The 15,630-nt window shown below is 36.3% G+C and overlaps 1 protein-coding gene across 3 annotated transcripts in view; it reads left to right on the forward strand.

The window, feature by feature from the left end:
- Nucleotides 1-15,630, forward strand: part of LOC114293354 (uncharacterized) — a 54,539-nt gene that overhangs the window by 2,996 nt on the left and 35,913 nt on the right. For all 3 annotated transcript variants that reach the window (XM_082913753.1, XM_082913755.1, XM_082913754.1), the window contains exons 6-19: nucleotides 134-284; nucleotides 2,293-2,540; nucleotides 2,727-2,909; nucleotides 3,153-3,229; nucleotides 3,318-3,435; nucleotides 3,625-3,708; nucleotides 6,127-6,222; nucleotides 6,315-6,416; nucleotides 6,664-6,732; nucleotides 8,319-8,414; nucleotides 8,560-8,667; nucleotides 9,483-9,596; nucleotides 9,766-9,849; nucleotides 13,241-13,369. In XM_082913753.1, coding sequence (XP_082769879.1) covers nucleotides 134-284; nucleotides 2,293-2,540; nucleotides 2,727-2,909; nucleotides 3,153-3,229; nucleotides 3,318-3,435; nucleotides 3,625-3,708; nucleotides 6,127-6,222; nucleotides 6,315-6,416; nucleotides 6,664-6,732; nucleotides 8,319-8,414; nucleotides 8,560-8,667; nucleotides 9,483-9,596; nucleotides 9,766-9,849; nucleotides 13,241-13,369 — 1,659 coding nt within the window. The remainder of the gene's footprint in view (nucleotides 1-133; nucleotides 285-2,292; nucleotides 2,541-2,726; nucleotides 2,910-3,152; nucleotides 3,230-3,317; nucleotides 3,436-3,624; nucleotides 3,709-6,126; nucleotides 6,223-6,314; nucleotides 6,417-6,663; nucleotides 6,733-8,318; nucleotides 8,415-8,559; nucleotides 8,668-9,482; nucleotides 9,597-9,765; nucleotides 9,850-13,240; nucleotides 13,370-15,630) is intronic.

Raw genomic sequence — 15,630 nt, forward strand, 5'->3', positions numbered from 1 at the left:
TAAGTTATATTGAATTTAAGTTATTACACTTTCATGTATATAGCCTGTTTATCCATGATGAAAGGGTGTACTGCTTGCTGTTTACCTATTCTTCACTTTTTAATGGATTTGTCATTAATGTTCTGCTTTTCAGGTTAAAGGCAACCTCACTGTCGACGGCATTGACTTTTTTGTAACTGATACTTTTGGAGAAGGTTTATATAACTCCTGCAAAGATGTGAAGTTTGGGACTATGAATACACGGGCATTAGAATTTGTTGGTGCAGGTGCTCAGAATTTTAAAGGTGACTTCTGGTTTCAGTTTGCAGCTCTCTGTCTCTCTCTGCCCCCTTTCACTCCCACATACGTATGCAATCACAAGTATCGGTTTTGTTGGTTTAACACTATTAATCAGTAGTTGACATAATTTAACAGTTACAGTGGTTTTTTCCTTTTCTCAATGATGGTCCAATTGAGTTTGAAAATATCTTTTTTCTTAAAACACCAAATTTCACCCCCACAACAAATTTTTATGTAATTTTTTAGATGCATAAGCACTAGGATAGAATGTATGATAGAGAATCTTGTACTTTGATCGTAATCCCAATTTTTAATCCATGTTGTACTTTAAATCACTTGGGCTGGATACTAGTATACTACTGTGTAGATGTTTGGAAAGTTGCTATTTTAGTAGGCAATTTTAGTTTTTGGCTATTTTAGGAGGTTAAAATTTTTGCGTTTGGGAAGATAGTTGGATTTTTTTGTAGTTGGATGTGATATTTGTGAGAGAAAAAGTGAAATGATTATAGGTTTGATGTGACATTTTGTCTTATTAGCTATTTTAGCCTATTTTGTCTTTAGTGCTATTTTAGCCAAAAAAGCTAAAAAGCCTTCTTCCCAAACACCCCCTGTATAACGAGTGGAGAAAATTTGTAGATAAGTCTCAGCATCCTTATCAGCAAAAGCAATAAGGTCTTATGGTGCTCTAGTGTGTGTGTGTTTTTTTCCCTTCTTGTTCGTTCCATTCAGCTTGAGCTAGTTACTTGTAGGCTGTAGCTAGTTGTTTACATTCAAGTACAACATGATGTGAAGCGAAGTCCCACATCGCCTGAGTACCAAAGTAATATTAAAGTATATAAGCGTGAGGGCGCCCTTACCTCTTAAGTTACCTTTTGGGGTTGAGTTCTACCCGAGACTATGTAACATGGTATCAGAGGAGTACTCAAGGATAGGTAGGGTGTGTGTCCCTCGCCTGCACGCCGTAGGTGCTGTCAAATGAGCACGTTGGGCGTGAAGCGAAGTCTCACATCGCCCGAGTACCAAAGTAATATTAAGCATATAAGCGTGAGGGCAACCTCACCTCTTTAGCTAGCTTTTGGGGTTGAGTTCTACCCGAGACTGTGTAATACATGGAATGTTTAATTGCTTGGCATAGTTATTAAATCATGAATGTATCGTGAATCATAAGCTTTACTTTATTTTATATTGTTGGATAGCTTGGTATACATTGTTGGGTCTATTTCTTAACAACTTAAGCTTTTGGAATAATGAGTGACTTTACATGGTATCAGAGCTCAAGTTGAGAGGTCTTGGGTTCAAGTTTCTCCGTTGGCATTTAGTATTTGGTCCCATTTCTGTTGTCTGCTTCTCTTTTTGATTGGTTGTCTACTTCTCTTTCTGTTTGGTTCTCTGTTTGCATCTCCAAATGTAAGACATGGTTGCACGTGAGGGAGGGTGTTGGGTATCTTGATATACATTGTTGGGTCCATTTCCTAACAACTTTAAGCTTTTGGGACAATTGGTGGCTTAACAAATATAATATATAATTGGGTTTTGTTGACGTGTGCCCTTAGGGCACATGTTTTGCAAGCTTAAAAAGATTGTACGTTTTTTATTGCACTCACTTTCATATAGAATATACAATCCTTTTAAGCTTCTTAACGAATCCTATATAATTTATATATATGTATATACATAAAAAAACACACATTCCTTTAAAATGATATAAATATCAATATAACTAATTGATCTATTTTTTTATTTCTTGATAGTGAGGTGACAATGATGCCGTTTCATGCATTATGCAAACAAAACCAAAATCAGAATTGAATTGAAATGTATTGCATTGAATCATAGTGGATCATAGTGAAACACAAATTGAATTGTATGATTCATTGAATTTAAGATTCAACAACAGGATTTGAATCATTTTGGTTGAAACTCGTATAAATTGAAGTGTGAATTGCATGATTCTAACCATATTTAAGTGTATGCATGTCTCCATACTAACATGTCATTTTTTTTTGTGGCCAGAATGGTTTGCATTTATTGGTCAGCAAGCTGATTTTGGTTTGCCTGGTTCACCTTATGCTATTAACTTTCAGTCAAGGATTCCTGAATCATCTGGAATGGAACTCATGAACGTGTCTATTTATTCTTGCGGTGACACTTCACTGGGATGCTCTTGTGGGGATTGCCCTGCCTCTCCTGTGTGCTCAGATTTAGAACCTCCTTCTCCTCCAAAAAAGGATCCATGCTCCATCAGAATAGGGTCTCTTAAGGTTTGAGTTGTGAAGCAGATTTTCCACTTTTTTGTTGGATGTTATAGTGATTCATGAATTTGTCTTGGTTGCAATATGTTAATGACTGACTGGGCATTGTAAAAGTAATTGTCTATTAGTGTGTGAATTTTGTCATGAAATGTATTTCATGAACTTGGGTGTAAGACTGTTGATTGATGTTGGCAGGTCAAATGCATTGATTTTTCATTGGGAATCCTGTACATTATTTTGGTTTCTGCACTTTTTGGATGGGCTTTGTTTAATCGGACGAGAGAAAGGAGAATATCTTCATCTAGCATGAAACCATTGTTGAGTTATACAGATGGTGGTGAAATGAATAATGTTCATGTGCAGAAGGATGAGATGAAGGTGCTTGCTTTTATGTACTATATTTCCGTGGTCTAATATCTCTGAATTGATGTGCATGTATGCTAACACACACACACACACACACACAAACAGAGAGAGTGAGAGAGAGGTACAATGCTCTTTATGTGCTGTGTGATTTTAGTTGAGATACTGTTCTTGTCTATTTTCATTTTATACTAATCTTTTTATAGATTTGCTGATCTCATATGCATCTTTCTTTTCTTTTTGTTTGGTAATTATAAGGTGCATGAAATGGATCCTCAAATGACAAGTGAGGTTCAACTATCCGTTCTTCAAGGTTACATGTCAAGGTTTTTCAGGTCAAGACCTATGCCATTATTTATCATATTTTTTTGGTATTCTTTTATTTGGCTGTAAATGTTGAGAGATTTTGGATACTGTGTTCAGGAAATACGGAACATGGGTTGCTAGGAATCCCACACTCGTGCTGTGCTCATCATTGGCAGTTGTTCTTATACTTTGTTTCGGTCTAATCCGTTTTGAGGTGGAGACAAGGCCTGAGAAGGTATCATAGTATTTCTATTGTATAGAGTTTGTGAAATAGATCATTCCTTGCATGCTTATTCCAACTAATTTGTTGTTAGGACTCCAAATGGTCATGTTTACCTAGGCCTTTAGATACAAATAATTGTATAAATGACATTGCCTGTTATACTGAAACTTGGTCACATTTTTGTCATGGACAATATTGCAGCTGTGGGTAGGTCATGGGAGTAAGGCAGCAGAAGAGAAACACTTTTTTGACAGCCACCTAGCTCCTTTTTACAGAATTGAACAGGTGTTATTATTTTGCTTACTGCTGCTATTTTTTCTTGTTTCGTATCTTGTGCAGTTCTTCTAAAATTTGTTTTGTTAACATTTGTGTTAGCTGGGAAAGATCTGTCTTCCCTTTCCATTATTTATGTACCTTCTTTTACCAGTTTCCTATGATTATCATGTTTGAGCATAGCACTCCAGTTAATGAGGTTGTTAATACCTTACTGTTTATTTTTCATACATTTTATTGAACAAGTCCTGTTCAATTCATTGAGGTTGAATGGAGGGTTCTTGTTTAGTTGGTTTCTCATATCTTTCAATTTTCATTTCAGCCAAAATTGGTCTGTTATGACACTCCACTCCAGTGATATTATTGTTTTTTGTTGTTGTCATTGTGACCATCATCAACTAAGTAGAGATGAAACATCTTTAAGAACTTTGAAAAGCCAGACCAAGGGAAGCAATTGATGCAATTTGTGTCATTATCATCATCATCATTGATATCATCACTATGTATATTCATTAGTGACCCCAAAAACAAATTGTGGGTGGTGTGCCAAGTCTCCTTAACAACCCATAGTTTTGGCCAAGTGCGATTGATGTCTAGGTGCAAGATGCTGGCTACACATTATAAGTGGATGAATAGGTGACCAAGTTAAAATTGATGACTAGGGACAATCAGCTCTTTCCACACTCCCCCAAACTCATTTCTTGGTACCATAAGTTGATAATGTTCATCATCCAAGAAGCAAATACACCTCTAAGAAGGTGATGTGTTTGCGTCGAACACCAACACGCTTCGATCACCAGCAGGTGTCAAACACTCCCTAACACGTAAGGACACAAGCTCGAATGTGTCATATTTATATTACTATTTTAATTATTTTTCAATTTGGACACTTGGGATGCGTGTGCCTATCTGTCTTTGTTTTTATTTATTTTTCTTTTATCCCAACTACTACTAGAATCTTAATTAATTAATTTATTGACTTATTTTTGTTGTTGTCTCTTATGATGGAAAACCTCCCTTCCCAATTAGCCCTTTAAACCTTTTCTCTATAAGCTTTTAATATTCATGGACCTGTATTGAAGCATAGTCTTGTTAAATTATCTATTTGTTTTTATTTTTTTTTTTAAATTTAAAAAAAGCAACATTTAACCTTAATTTCCCAAAGGACTTCCCACACCATGGAAAACTTTTGGCCTTTTTTTCTTAATATTGGTAATTTTTTTAAAAAATAATTTTGTAAAATCTAAATTGGCTCAAACCATATGTATGCACATTTAGAATTCTTTGCATTTTTTATTGATGAGATTAATTTGTTTGACATTAATTTAATTATTCTTGGTTCGCATTGAGCTTATTTTCCCATTTTTTTGGGGGATAAGTATAGCTTACTTTCAGATTATACACTTGTTCCTTTTATGCAAAGAGATTATAAACCTCAATATGTTCAATAATTTAATTATTGAGAATGTATAAACATTTATTTAGGCATTATTTTTTGTTTCCAAACATTTTCATATGTTTCCAAATTGTTTTTCCATTTCCCTTATGTTTCCGAAATGTTTCAGTTGCCAAGCTAACTTAAACAACACACTGAAATGAGATTCTGATCCTTGGTCTGGTTACACTTGTCTAAACCCAAACGCAATAAGTATCTCTAGATTGTTGACCAGGCCTAGAGAAACTTGAGTTTGAAACTAGGTCGGTCTATTTTTCTGTGGTCTTCTGATTATTCAAAATCCATAGAAATTGTTAGTAGCTAAGCATGTCTTAATCAGGAATAGTAACAGACAACTACAAAATCAATCTGAATAGGCTGAAAATATTCTGGGAAATTTGAACAACTGTTTCAATTGTTAAGTGTTATCATTTGTGAAGAGTATTATAATAATGTGCAGGATTGCAATGGTGGCTGGGCTGCTGGATCAGCTTGAAAGAAGCATATGAATTGAAATGCTTCGTGTGTGTATTTGTTGAAATGTTAGATGCCTTAGCTTTGTAAAACATTCACCATTAGACGAAAAAGAACCATGAATTGCCATGAATTCGGTTTCCAGGATTATGGAAAATTTGGGGAAGTGAAGGTTTGCTAACTGAATAGCAGTGCGTAAGGTGTAGTCTTGATGTTGCAGCCGCCTTCCAAATTTAATGCCATTCACCAATCCATAACTTAAATACTTGGCTATGTTGATAAAATCTACTTAGACACTTGGGCCAGGAGAAATTTTGCATTCTGAACATTTTACTCTTCAAAGATTAAATATGATCTTGATTTTCTGGCTACCTAATCTTCTTCTTTAGACAATTTTCTCCTTCTTTTACAATGATGGTGTATGCACTATACAGTAACATGAAATTCTTCATTCTGCTGCACTTGCTATGATAACAAATGACATGCTCATGATCTTCTCTCTCTCTCTCTCTCTCTCTCAGCTCATAATAGCAACCACACCAGATCCAGAGCATGGCAAATCAAATAGTATTATAACAGAGGATAATATGCGGTTGCTCTTCGATATACAAGAGAAGGTTTTGAGTCTTGGCTACTATTTAAATGGAGTTTATATGTGTTACTTGCATTGGGCAATGCTATCTATCTGTTTATTTTCTCATTTTGACAGGTAGATGGAATACGTGCAAATTATTCTGGCACTCTGGTATCTCTGACTGATATTTGCTTGAAGCCTCTTGACGAAGATTGTGCCACTCAAATTGTCTTACAGGTTGGGTTGCCTTGTCTTAAATGAGCATATAGTCCTGATGTCGGAATTGGGAATGTTTTATGTTTGTTGTATCATGTATCAAGTAGAGTTGGTGATGTTTGAACGCCATCTGCTTCATTGAATGGGAAGGAGCTTGGCTCTTGGAGATTATTTACTTTTTACAATTTTTTTGAAACTGGTGATTCTGCTGCAGTGCTAACATTATATCTATCTTTCAAGTGTTAACATGGAATCACTTTTGTAACAGTATTTCAAAATGGATCCGGATAATTTTGATGATTACGGGGGAGTTGAACATGCTGTGTATTGCTTTCAGGTGTGCATTTTGACATCCATCTTGTTTTGAGAATTTAATTAGCTTGATTGAAATTTAAAACTAGTTATATACATTGATTAGTTCTAAATTAATATTAAGAGGATTGTCACCTCAGTAATGATGCTCAAATATTACATTCAAATAGCTCACATTTGTGGCTGCTCATGAAGCAGTTGATCAGTTACGTGCATGTGCATTATTCATGGTTGAAATCATTCTTCTAACAATTACTTAGACCCTTTCTAGAAAAGGTTAGTGTTGAAATTATTAAGGAAAAGAAGATAAGTAAACATAGAAAAAGATAATATCAGAGAGCTAATCACTTATCAAAAAAATAAATAAAATCGGGGAGCTAACTAGTTATCAAATAAGTAAATAAAATCAAAGAGCTATCTCTCTTATGAGTATTCTTTTGTTCTTGTATTCACATTTCTTGTTTGTCCCTCAGCGTATACCTTGTACATTTATATCCTTCTCAACTAAAGCTTTACATTCTGGTTGCCTGGGGTCTAACGATGTTATCCTTTCTTAGAACAAAGTATTAAGATTTATCATAAAATGATGTGCGTGTAAAGTATTCTTTCTGAGTTTAAAGTCATTTAGCTTAAAATGCCTATCAAATGATGTAAGCTGAAGGAGACTTAAATGAGTTGATTTTAGGAAAGAGCTTAAGAATAAAGACAGTAGGCATGGGAAAAGATTTGGATACGTTGATCTTTAGGGACTACCAAAAAAATTGTGTTAGCTGTGCGTATTAATTAACCTATATACGTGGGGACTACATAAGTGCCTTTAGCATCCATTTAACTCTTTAACATCCATTTCCTAGTCTTCTTGATGTATCGTCTGTCTAAGGGTTCTCCATTAAGAACCTAAAATACGTTTATTTTCTTGAATGACCTACAGCTGCAACTAGTTGCTGTATGGAGGCTGGAGAAGTCATGTATTGCTCTTGAGAGCAGACTCTCTCTCTTTTTCCACCCTCATAATAATCCATCTCTTCTATGTTCATGTCTGCGATTCTATTAAGTTATTCTATTAACTTTCCAGCATCCAGTGTATGCATTTATAGGAGTTATAGTGACATGGCATCCTTTATCAAGAAATTTGAAGTAGGTCTATTTATTAGAATTTGCCACCAATAATAGGGGATTTTACTGATAAAATGCAGTTGCCATAAGTTACAGTCCAAGTGCGACAATATAGATACCATTCATATATTCATGAATTAAAGAGTTGACATCTATGAAGCACGGACACGGACACGGACATGGGACACGGTTATTTTCAAAAAATGGGGAAACGAACACAGCGATTTTATTTATTTATAAGATATTTTTATGTGTTATGTACATTCATATTACATTCATCCTTAATCAAAATTAACAAACACTAACATAGTAACATTAATTTAATTTGAACTAGACATTTTTCGTATAAATTATAACCATAATAAATTAACATTAACATACTCTTTCTTTTTCCTACTCCCATCTAGAGATTGACTGAATTGCATTGCATTACTCTAATATTTATCCATTGTTCAATACATTAAGTTTTCATTAACTGGCTTTCCCAAATTTCAGCATTACACTTCTTCAGACACATGTATGAGTGCATTTAAGGCCCCGCTTGATCCAAGCACTGTGCTAGGGGGATTTTCAGGGAACAATTACTCTGAGGTAATAGTTCATTCCTTTGCTTAGGTATACATGAGTACATACTGATCACACACAATAGTTGTTTCTTGAGGCTTCTGCATTTATTCCATCCCTTTCTTTAGCTATTGGACGATACAACAATCATATAATGATCTTCAATTTTCAGGCTTCCGCATTTGTTGTAACCTACCCAGTAAATAATGCAGTTGATGAAACGGGCAATGAAAATGGGATGGCAGTGGCTTGGGAAAAGGCTTTCATACAATTAGTGAAGGTCTTGTGTGGTTCATTTCTTTCATGTCAATAATTGTTGTCTTTCTTGTCTTCAGATATTGTAGATTTTATATTTCTAAGTTTTCATTTCTGTATAATTGGCACATTTTTTTTATTGCATTTTGATCTTAATGCTGAATACACACCTGCCAATGTATTATGATGCATCTCCATATCTTCTTCTTATAAAAATACTTCAGGAAGTCGAAAAATGTTCCAGTATTATATTTAGGATTCTTTTTTTAATTTTTTTTATCAAGTAAAATTTATAAATAAAAGAAGCAAAACCTATGCTAAGGTCTCAAAAGATATGTTTACTCTTTAGATCCACACAACTCCCCAACACACCTGAGCCACGAAATCCAGCTGTACAAAATAGGTATGAATGAACTCTTTATGCAGAGGTTCTTCCATTCCACAAAAAGTCCTCTTATTTCATTCATCCCAAATTATTCACACAAGGCACAAAGGGCCATAATCAATGCTTTTTGCCTATGCTTTTTGTATCCAAGATCCAGAAATAGCCAACCCACTTGTGTGAAGATGATTTGAACAACTGTAACTGAGATAGCTATTTAAAAAATAAAATAAAATAAAATTCATTCCCAACCCTGCATCCATTTAGCTCTGCACTGTAATAAGTATGTTGATTTATTGCAATTATACTTTGTCCGCTTTGTCGTGTTCTGTACAATATAATAGTTCTCTCTCTCTCTCTCTCTCTCTCTCTCTCAGTATGATGTTTTGCTCAATCTGTCACTATGAAATTGTTCAGATACTTAGATGTGCATGCTAATGAACAAACTATGATGACAGGATGAGCTGCTTCCAATGGTGCAGTCCAGCAATCTCACTCTGTCATTTTCATCTGAGAGCTCAATTGAGGAAGAATTGAAGAGAGAAAGTACTGCTGATGTTGTAACTATATTAGTAAGTCATGAAAAAATTGATGTGTATATGTATTACCTGTTGATTGGTTCCTCTTTATGTGTCCTGTACTTGAAACTAATTAAATAAATCCTTGTCAATAATTAAGCACTAAGGGCCCAAATTTGCTTCTGACAATTTGTCTTTACTCTGTTTTCCCAATTCTTATCAGATAAGCTATCTTGTAATGTTTGCTTATATATCAGTGACTTTGGGAGATGCACCGCATTTGTCTACATTCTACATTTCGTCCAAGGTAGAACTTCACTTTTTTCAGGTTTCCCTCTCTATTAATATATGTGTGTGTGTGTGTGTGTATAATCATTACTGAGGATAACTTTTTTTTTTCTCTCTTTGAACGTCAGAATGTTCAGTTTTTCCTTTACTAGACCTTCACATCCTACTGATGTTGTTTCACCACTATTATTTCTATCTTTTTTCCTGACATTTTTGGCTTCATACTCAAAGAATTTAACAATTTCTTTGGCCCAGTAAAAGTACCCGTGCATCAGTTTTTAGAAATTAGTCAGGACTTTATCTGGTCTCTGATATAATGTGCGTTCAAGACATAATTCTAGTTTTCATATCTTTGTCCCTGGATAATGAAGTTTATTAAAATATTTGTCCTTGGGGGCACAAAGCTCAATCAAGGTTGTGTTTCTATTAATTGCTGCCATTTCAATAAACCTTGTGGAAAAATTTGGTGGCCTATTACTAGGCATTATGCATTGCTTGAGTTGAGTGGATCAATGAAGTGAGGTAAATGGCCCCAATTATAGGGAGTTGAATTTAACCATCTGGGAAGCCTAATAGACCCGGTATTATGTCACAAATGTTAACAGCCTGTCAGAGCCTGAAAGAGGCCACCAGACCTCGTCTAAGCTCCACAAGGTTTACCTGTGGCTTAAGCTGTTGTCAAGGGTGCAGGGCTTTGTTGTCCTTTGTTCTGCTCATGAGTTGGCTAGGATGGATTTATGTCTGCAGTGGAATGACGTATGGTGCACCTCTGAAAGCTGAAAAATGTTAGAGAGGATCTCTCCAAATCATAACTCAAGGGTGAAAATCAACTCTATTGAATGGATGTTTTCCCCAAAGATGAAAGTACTGCAAATTCAATATCATTTTTCTACAATGAGGGAAGCTCTATATAAAAAGGGGAGAGGGTCTTGTGTGAAAACAGTCACTACTCTCTCTCTCTCTCTGAGAAGTATATCTCATATGTAAGGTCACTTTATAGAGTACCCACAAAATGATGATGACTTAAGGATAGAGATGGCAATTTGAAACCGGCCCAACGGGGATCCCCGATCCCGACCCCGATTTAAGCGGTTTTTCCCCGAAAAATACCCCCGACGGGGAGGGGATGGTATTCAAAAATTAATCCCCGATTAATTTCAGGCCGGGGACGGGGATAGGCTCATCGGCCCCGGCCCGGAATTTCCCCGATTCATCCCGCCTCTGTATCCGTTTGTATTATATAAATATTAGTTATATTATATTTTGTATTATATAAATATTATATCAATATTAGTTGTACATTTGACCACAACTCTCAGATCTCAACTCTCTCGTCTCTCAACTATCTCACTCTCTCTGACTCTTATCTTCTCTCTTCACTCTCTCGTTCTCAACTCTCTCTCTCTCTCTTAACTCTCCCTCCTCCTCTCTCTCCCCGCCGATCTCCCTCCTCTACTCGCAGATCTCTTGCTGATCTCCCTCTTCCTCTTCCTCAGTGAAGAAACAGATCCAAAACCCAACAAATCTCACAGATGATGATGACGATGATGATGGTGGTGGTATTGTATTGTATTGTCGGTCTCTGTTTCTTCACTGTTGCTTCACCAACCTAAATGCAATGTCAAATGTGTATTATATTTTGAATCTCATGAAACAGAGTTGAGTTTTCTTTAGGTATGTAAGTACAAACCCCCCAATAAACTTAAAGATTTCATTAGGTATGTAATCATCAATTTTGATTTTCTTTTTTATTTAATTTTGTATGATTTTAATCATCTGTGAGATTTGTTGGGTTTTGGATCTGTATTAATTTTTCCGATCTGTGAATGTTGTTGTTGATGATGAAAATCTATATTTCATATCTGTGAATGTTTCAGATCTATGTATGGGTGCGATTTGTGTGAATGTTTCAGATCTATGTTGATATTTTTTTTTTTTTTTTTTTGACCGGGGAATCTTCGGGGTCGGGGATCCCCGATCCCCGTTAGGGGGCGGGGGCGGGGGCGGGGGCAATAATAGGCTCCCCGTCGGGGTCGGGACCGGGGACGGGGGGAGTTTCCACCATCGGGGATCGGGGACGGGGAGGGTGATCCCCGGCCCCGCCCCGCCCCGTTGCCATTCCTACTTAAGGAGTAGTGACAAATCGTGCACAACATTTTCATTTTTTTTTTTCCAGTTCTATTTTCGTATCTTTATTGATAAATTGTCAAAGGCGGTGATGCACCTTTTCAAAGAAGCCAGGAACCAAAATGCTTGGGGAATAGTACCCTCAGTAAAGATCGTTAATCCAATTAGCAAGTGCAATAAGCTGTCTTGTTATGATTGAAAGGGAAGCAGTCCCTCAAATTATACAATTAACTCCATTGTATGGTGCAAAAGTGCACATTCCGTTACTTGGGATGATATTCTGTGATGGAATTTGTATGGGTAAAGTACTTGGGTTTTGTGACTTCAATTATTATTATTATTATTTTATTTCTTCTCCTTTGATTTTGTGAATATCTTTGTATTCTGATGACTCAGGTATTTAGTTGCTAGCATTGTGCATGATTCTTTCTGAATTCTTGTTGGTTACTTGGTTATATTTTGTCGTTTTCGACTATGAGTCAGAATTACTGAGTAAGGACATTCCATAGTTCACCATTATAGTTCAGCATGTAAAATACATTTGATGTTCCCTTTTATGTATTTTTGTTCCGAACTGAGTCTTCTGAAGGACTTCAATAGAATTGATTGTCAGAATCCAAAATGAGTATACATCTAGTTGTTCTAAAACCTGCGAGGAAGGCTGTTTCATATTTTGTTGGTCTAAAATTTTTAGGCTTTTGTGAAGTTTTGTATTGCTTGAATGATTGATTTTCAATTTAAGTACTCAATATTTGATATTTTTATTTTTTGTTTTTTATCCTTTGGTATATAGTACTGTGTTGGTCTCTCACCATTGATGTCCTCAAGCTCCTTGGTGTGTTGCCTAATGTAGAAAACAAGTAGAATACATTATAAGGAAATTAATGTGCAAAATCTAGGAGAGCATATGTCCATCAACGCAGTCAAAGCTGCGATCCGCAAGTGAATAATCACATGGAGAGACTGTTATGACGAGAGGTTATTACCAAATAGGCGGATGACCAATGAGACCAAGCTCAGCCAGAATTCCTACATTTGCCATTCGTAGTGATAAATTAATTACCTGACTTCTGTTGGACTCGAATTTGGGCAGATGCCTCCATGATAATTTAAAATCCACCTGACGTTATGAACTCCCATTTAGTTACCTCTGATGATATATTGTCATAGAAACTTTTATTTTTTTGACATTTGCTCTTGAAATATATATTTGAAACTTCTAATCAACGTTAAAACTTATTTGTACTTTTCTGCATTTCCATGCTTAATGGCTTGAATTGCAGGTGTTACTTGCGCTTTCGGGAATTGTGATAGTTCTGCTTTCTGTCTTTGGAGCTGTTGGATTTTTTAGCGCCATTGGAGTAAAGTCTACACTAATAATTATCGAAGTGATCCCGTTCTTGGTTTTGGCTGTAAGTTATTTATCTAGTTGTTTTTAGTTGTTAAAGAAGTGTTTCTAGTTGTCTTGTTTTGGGGTACATATCCCATAACCATCTACAGGTAGCATGGACTCTGAGCCAACTTTTGTTATTTTTGGGTAGTTGATCAAGCTGCAACATTCCTCATAATTTCAAATTTTTTAAGTTTAAAATTAGAAATATTGATAGAAAGATTGTCGAAGAGAATACACCACTAAAATGAAGCCTTAATGGATTATATGCACATGCAGCACATTTATGATGCTGTGCATAATCTTCTAACTAACAACTTGACATAAACTTCTAGTGTATGCTGTGGTTCTTTCTTAAAGCAAGTGGTGTGCATGGAAAATGCTATGCATCTGAAAGTGAAATAACATTAGAGGTGGAGGTACTCAAATAACTCATATAAAGCATCTGGAACATGAAGCCAAAATTTGGCATTGCAGTAGAATGATTGGTTGTTTGAATTCGAATTTGGTTTTGTATAAAACATCTCCCCTGTGGAATTTAACAATGAGCTTTTTCTACACTTTCCTTGTCCTGATTTTTGTTGTACTCGCTTTCAATTGCCATTAGCATTGCCCATGCTTGAAATCATATCAAATTAACCATTATTATTTTTATTATTTTATCATGGGATGTTAACATCTTGCATAAATGAGTTGACATTTATGAAGTTAAATTTTTGCAGCTAGGTTTTTGGATTGGCTATCATGTTTGTGCTGAATTTGGTAGATAAAAACAATGATTACTTATGATATGTTTTTTAGCTGTATCTTGGTTATTTGTTCAGTTATCTCCTTTTCAGATCTATTGTTAGTTTTCTAGTCTTCTTCTTTAATTGGAGGTCTCTTCTTGACATTTTAAAAACATAATCCGTCTCCCCACCACCCCCTGGCCCCAGAGCGGTGTGCAATAGGGAGAGAGAAAGAGGAAAAAATAAAAAGATTAGTCCATGATGTTGTCAATGACTCAATGGTCATCCATGATAGTTTACTCAGGAACTGATGAAATAATGAATGGATGGACAGTTTCTTGAAGTGTATAACCTTGCCAGTGAGGAGAATTTCTCTCTCTCTCTCTCTCTCTTTCTCTCTCTGTGTTAAACTTTCAAGGGTTTTTTTTGATAAATAATCAGAATTTATTAGAAAGCATCAAGACGATGCAAAGAATACAAAGATGCAACCCAAATAGGGACTGAAACAAAACTAACTAATCAAATCTTCTATAAAATCTATGAAGACCAAAACATTGGAATCAACTGTACCCGTAACCCAACTATGCAACACCAACAACAACCTACGCTCTAGCCAAGAGACCGAGTGACACACATCTTGAAACACTCGTCTATTACGTTCTAACCAGACCAACCAAAGCAAACAATGGGAAGCAAGCACCCAAACCTTCCGGCGCCGCTTCCCCACTCTAGCCCCATCCCAACTCTGTAACACGCCCAAAATAGACCCCGGTTGCGCCCACACTAAGCCAAACAAAGCAACAATGTAATTCCACAATCTAGATGCAACCGGGCAACGAAGAAGCAAATGATCTATCGATTCCGCATTCCTGCAACACATACAACACCAATTCACCAACATATGTCGTCGCCGAATCAAATTATCAAGAGTAAGGATACGACCCTAAGCAGCTGTCCAAACAAAGAAAGCAACCTTACAAGAACCCGTTGCCCATATGGCTTTTGAAGGAAACACACCACCAATACCCCCTACAAGAACCCCATAAAATGAGGATACAGAGAAAACACCGTTGGACCTCTGAACATCCCAAACCAAAGAATCCCTCCCTTTTCCCCCAATCTGCAATACAGAGAAAACACCTTGGATCTCCGAACATCCCAAACCAAAGAATCCCTTCCTTTCCCCCCAATCTGCAACCCATACAAGAAGCCTAGAAAATCCACCAAGTAGTCGATCTCCCAATCTTGAACATCACGTTGTCAACAGACATTTCAAACAACTGAATCCCCTTGCTTCACCCTAATCGAAGCAACTAACTCCTCCTTATCAGCAGCAATAGCAAAAATGAGTGGGAACATGACCGCCAAAGACAAAGTAGCACACCATCGATCTCGCTAAAAGCGAACTCGATCTCCAACCCCCACTTGGAACCGAACCTTTTCCCAAAACACCTCCCTTCCCAACCAAATCCCCTTTTACAAATCACGACCATGAGATTGAACCACCCTCTGCGAACACCAACCCCCTTGGGCCTCCCCATACTTAGCCACCACC

Source organism: Camellia sinensis, chromosome 2 (genome assembly GCF_055761805.1).
Source record: "Camellia sinensis isolate YWXY chromosome 2, ASM5576180v1, whole genome shotgun sequence".
NCBI lineage: Eukaryota > Viridiplantae > Streptophyta > Magnoliopsida > Ericales > Theaceae > Camellia > Camellia sinensis.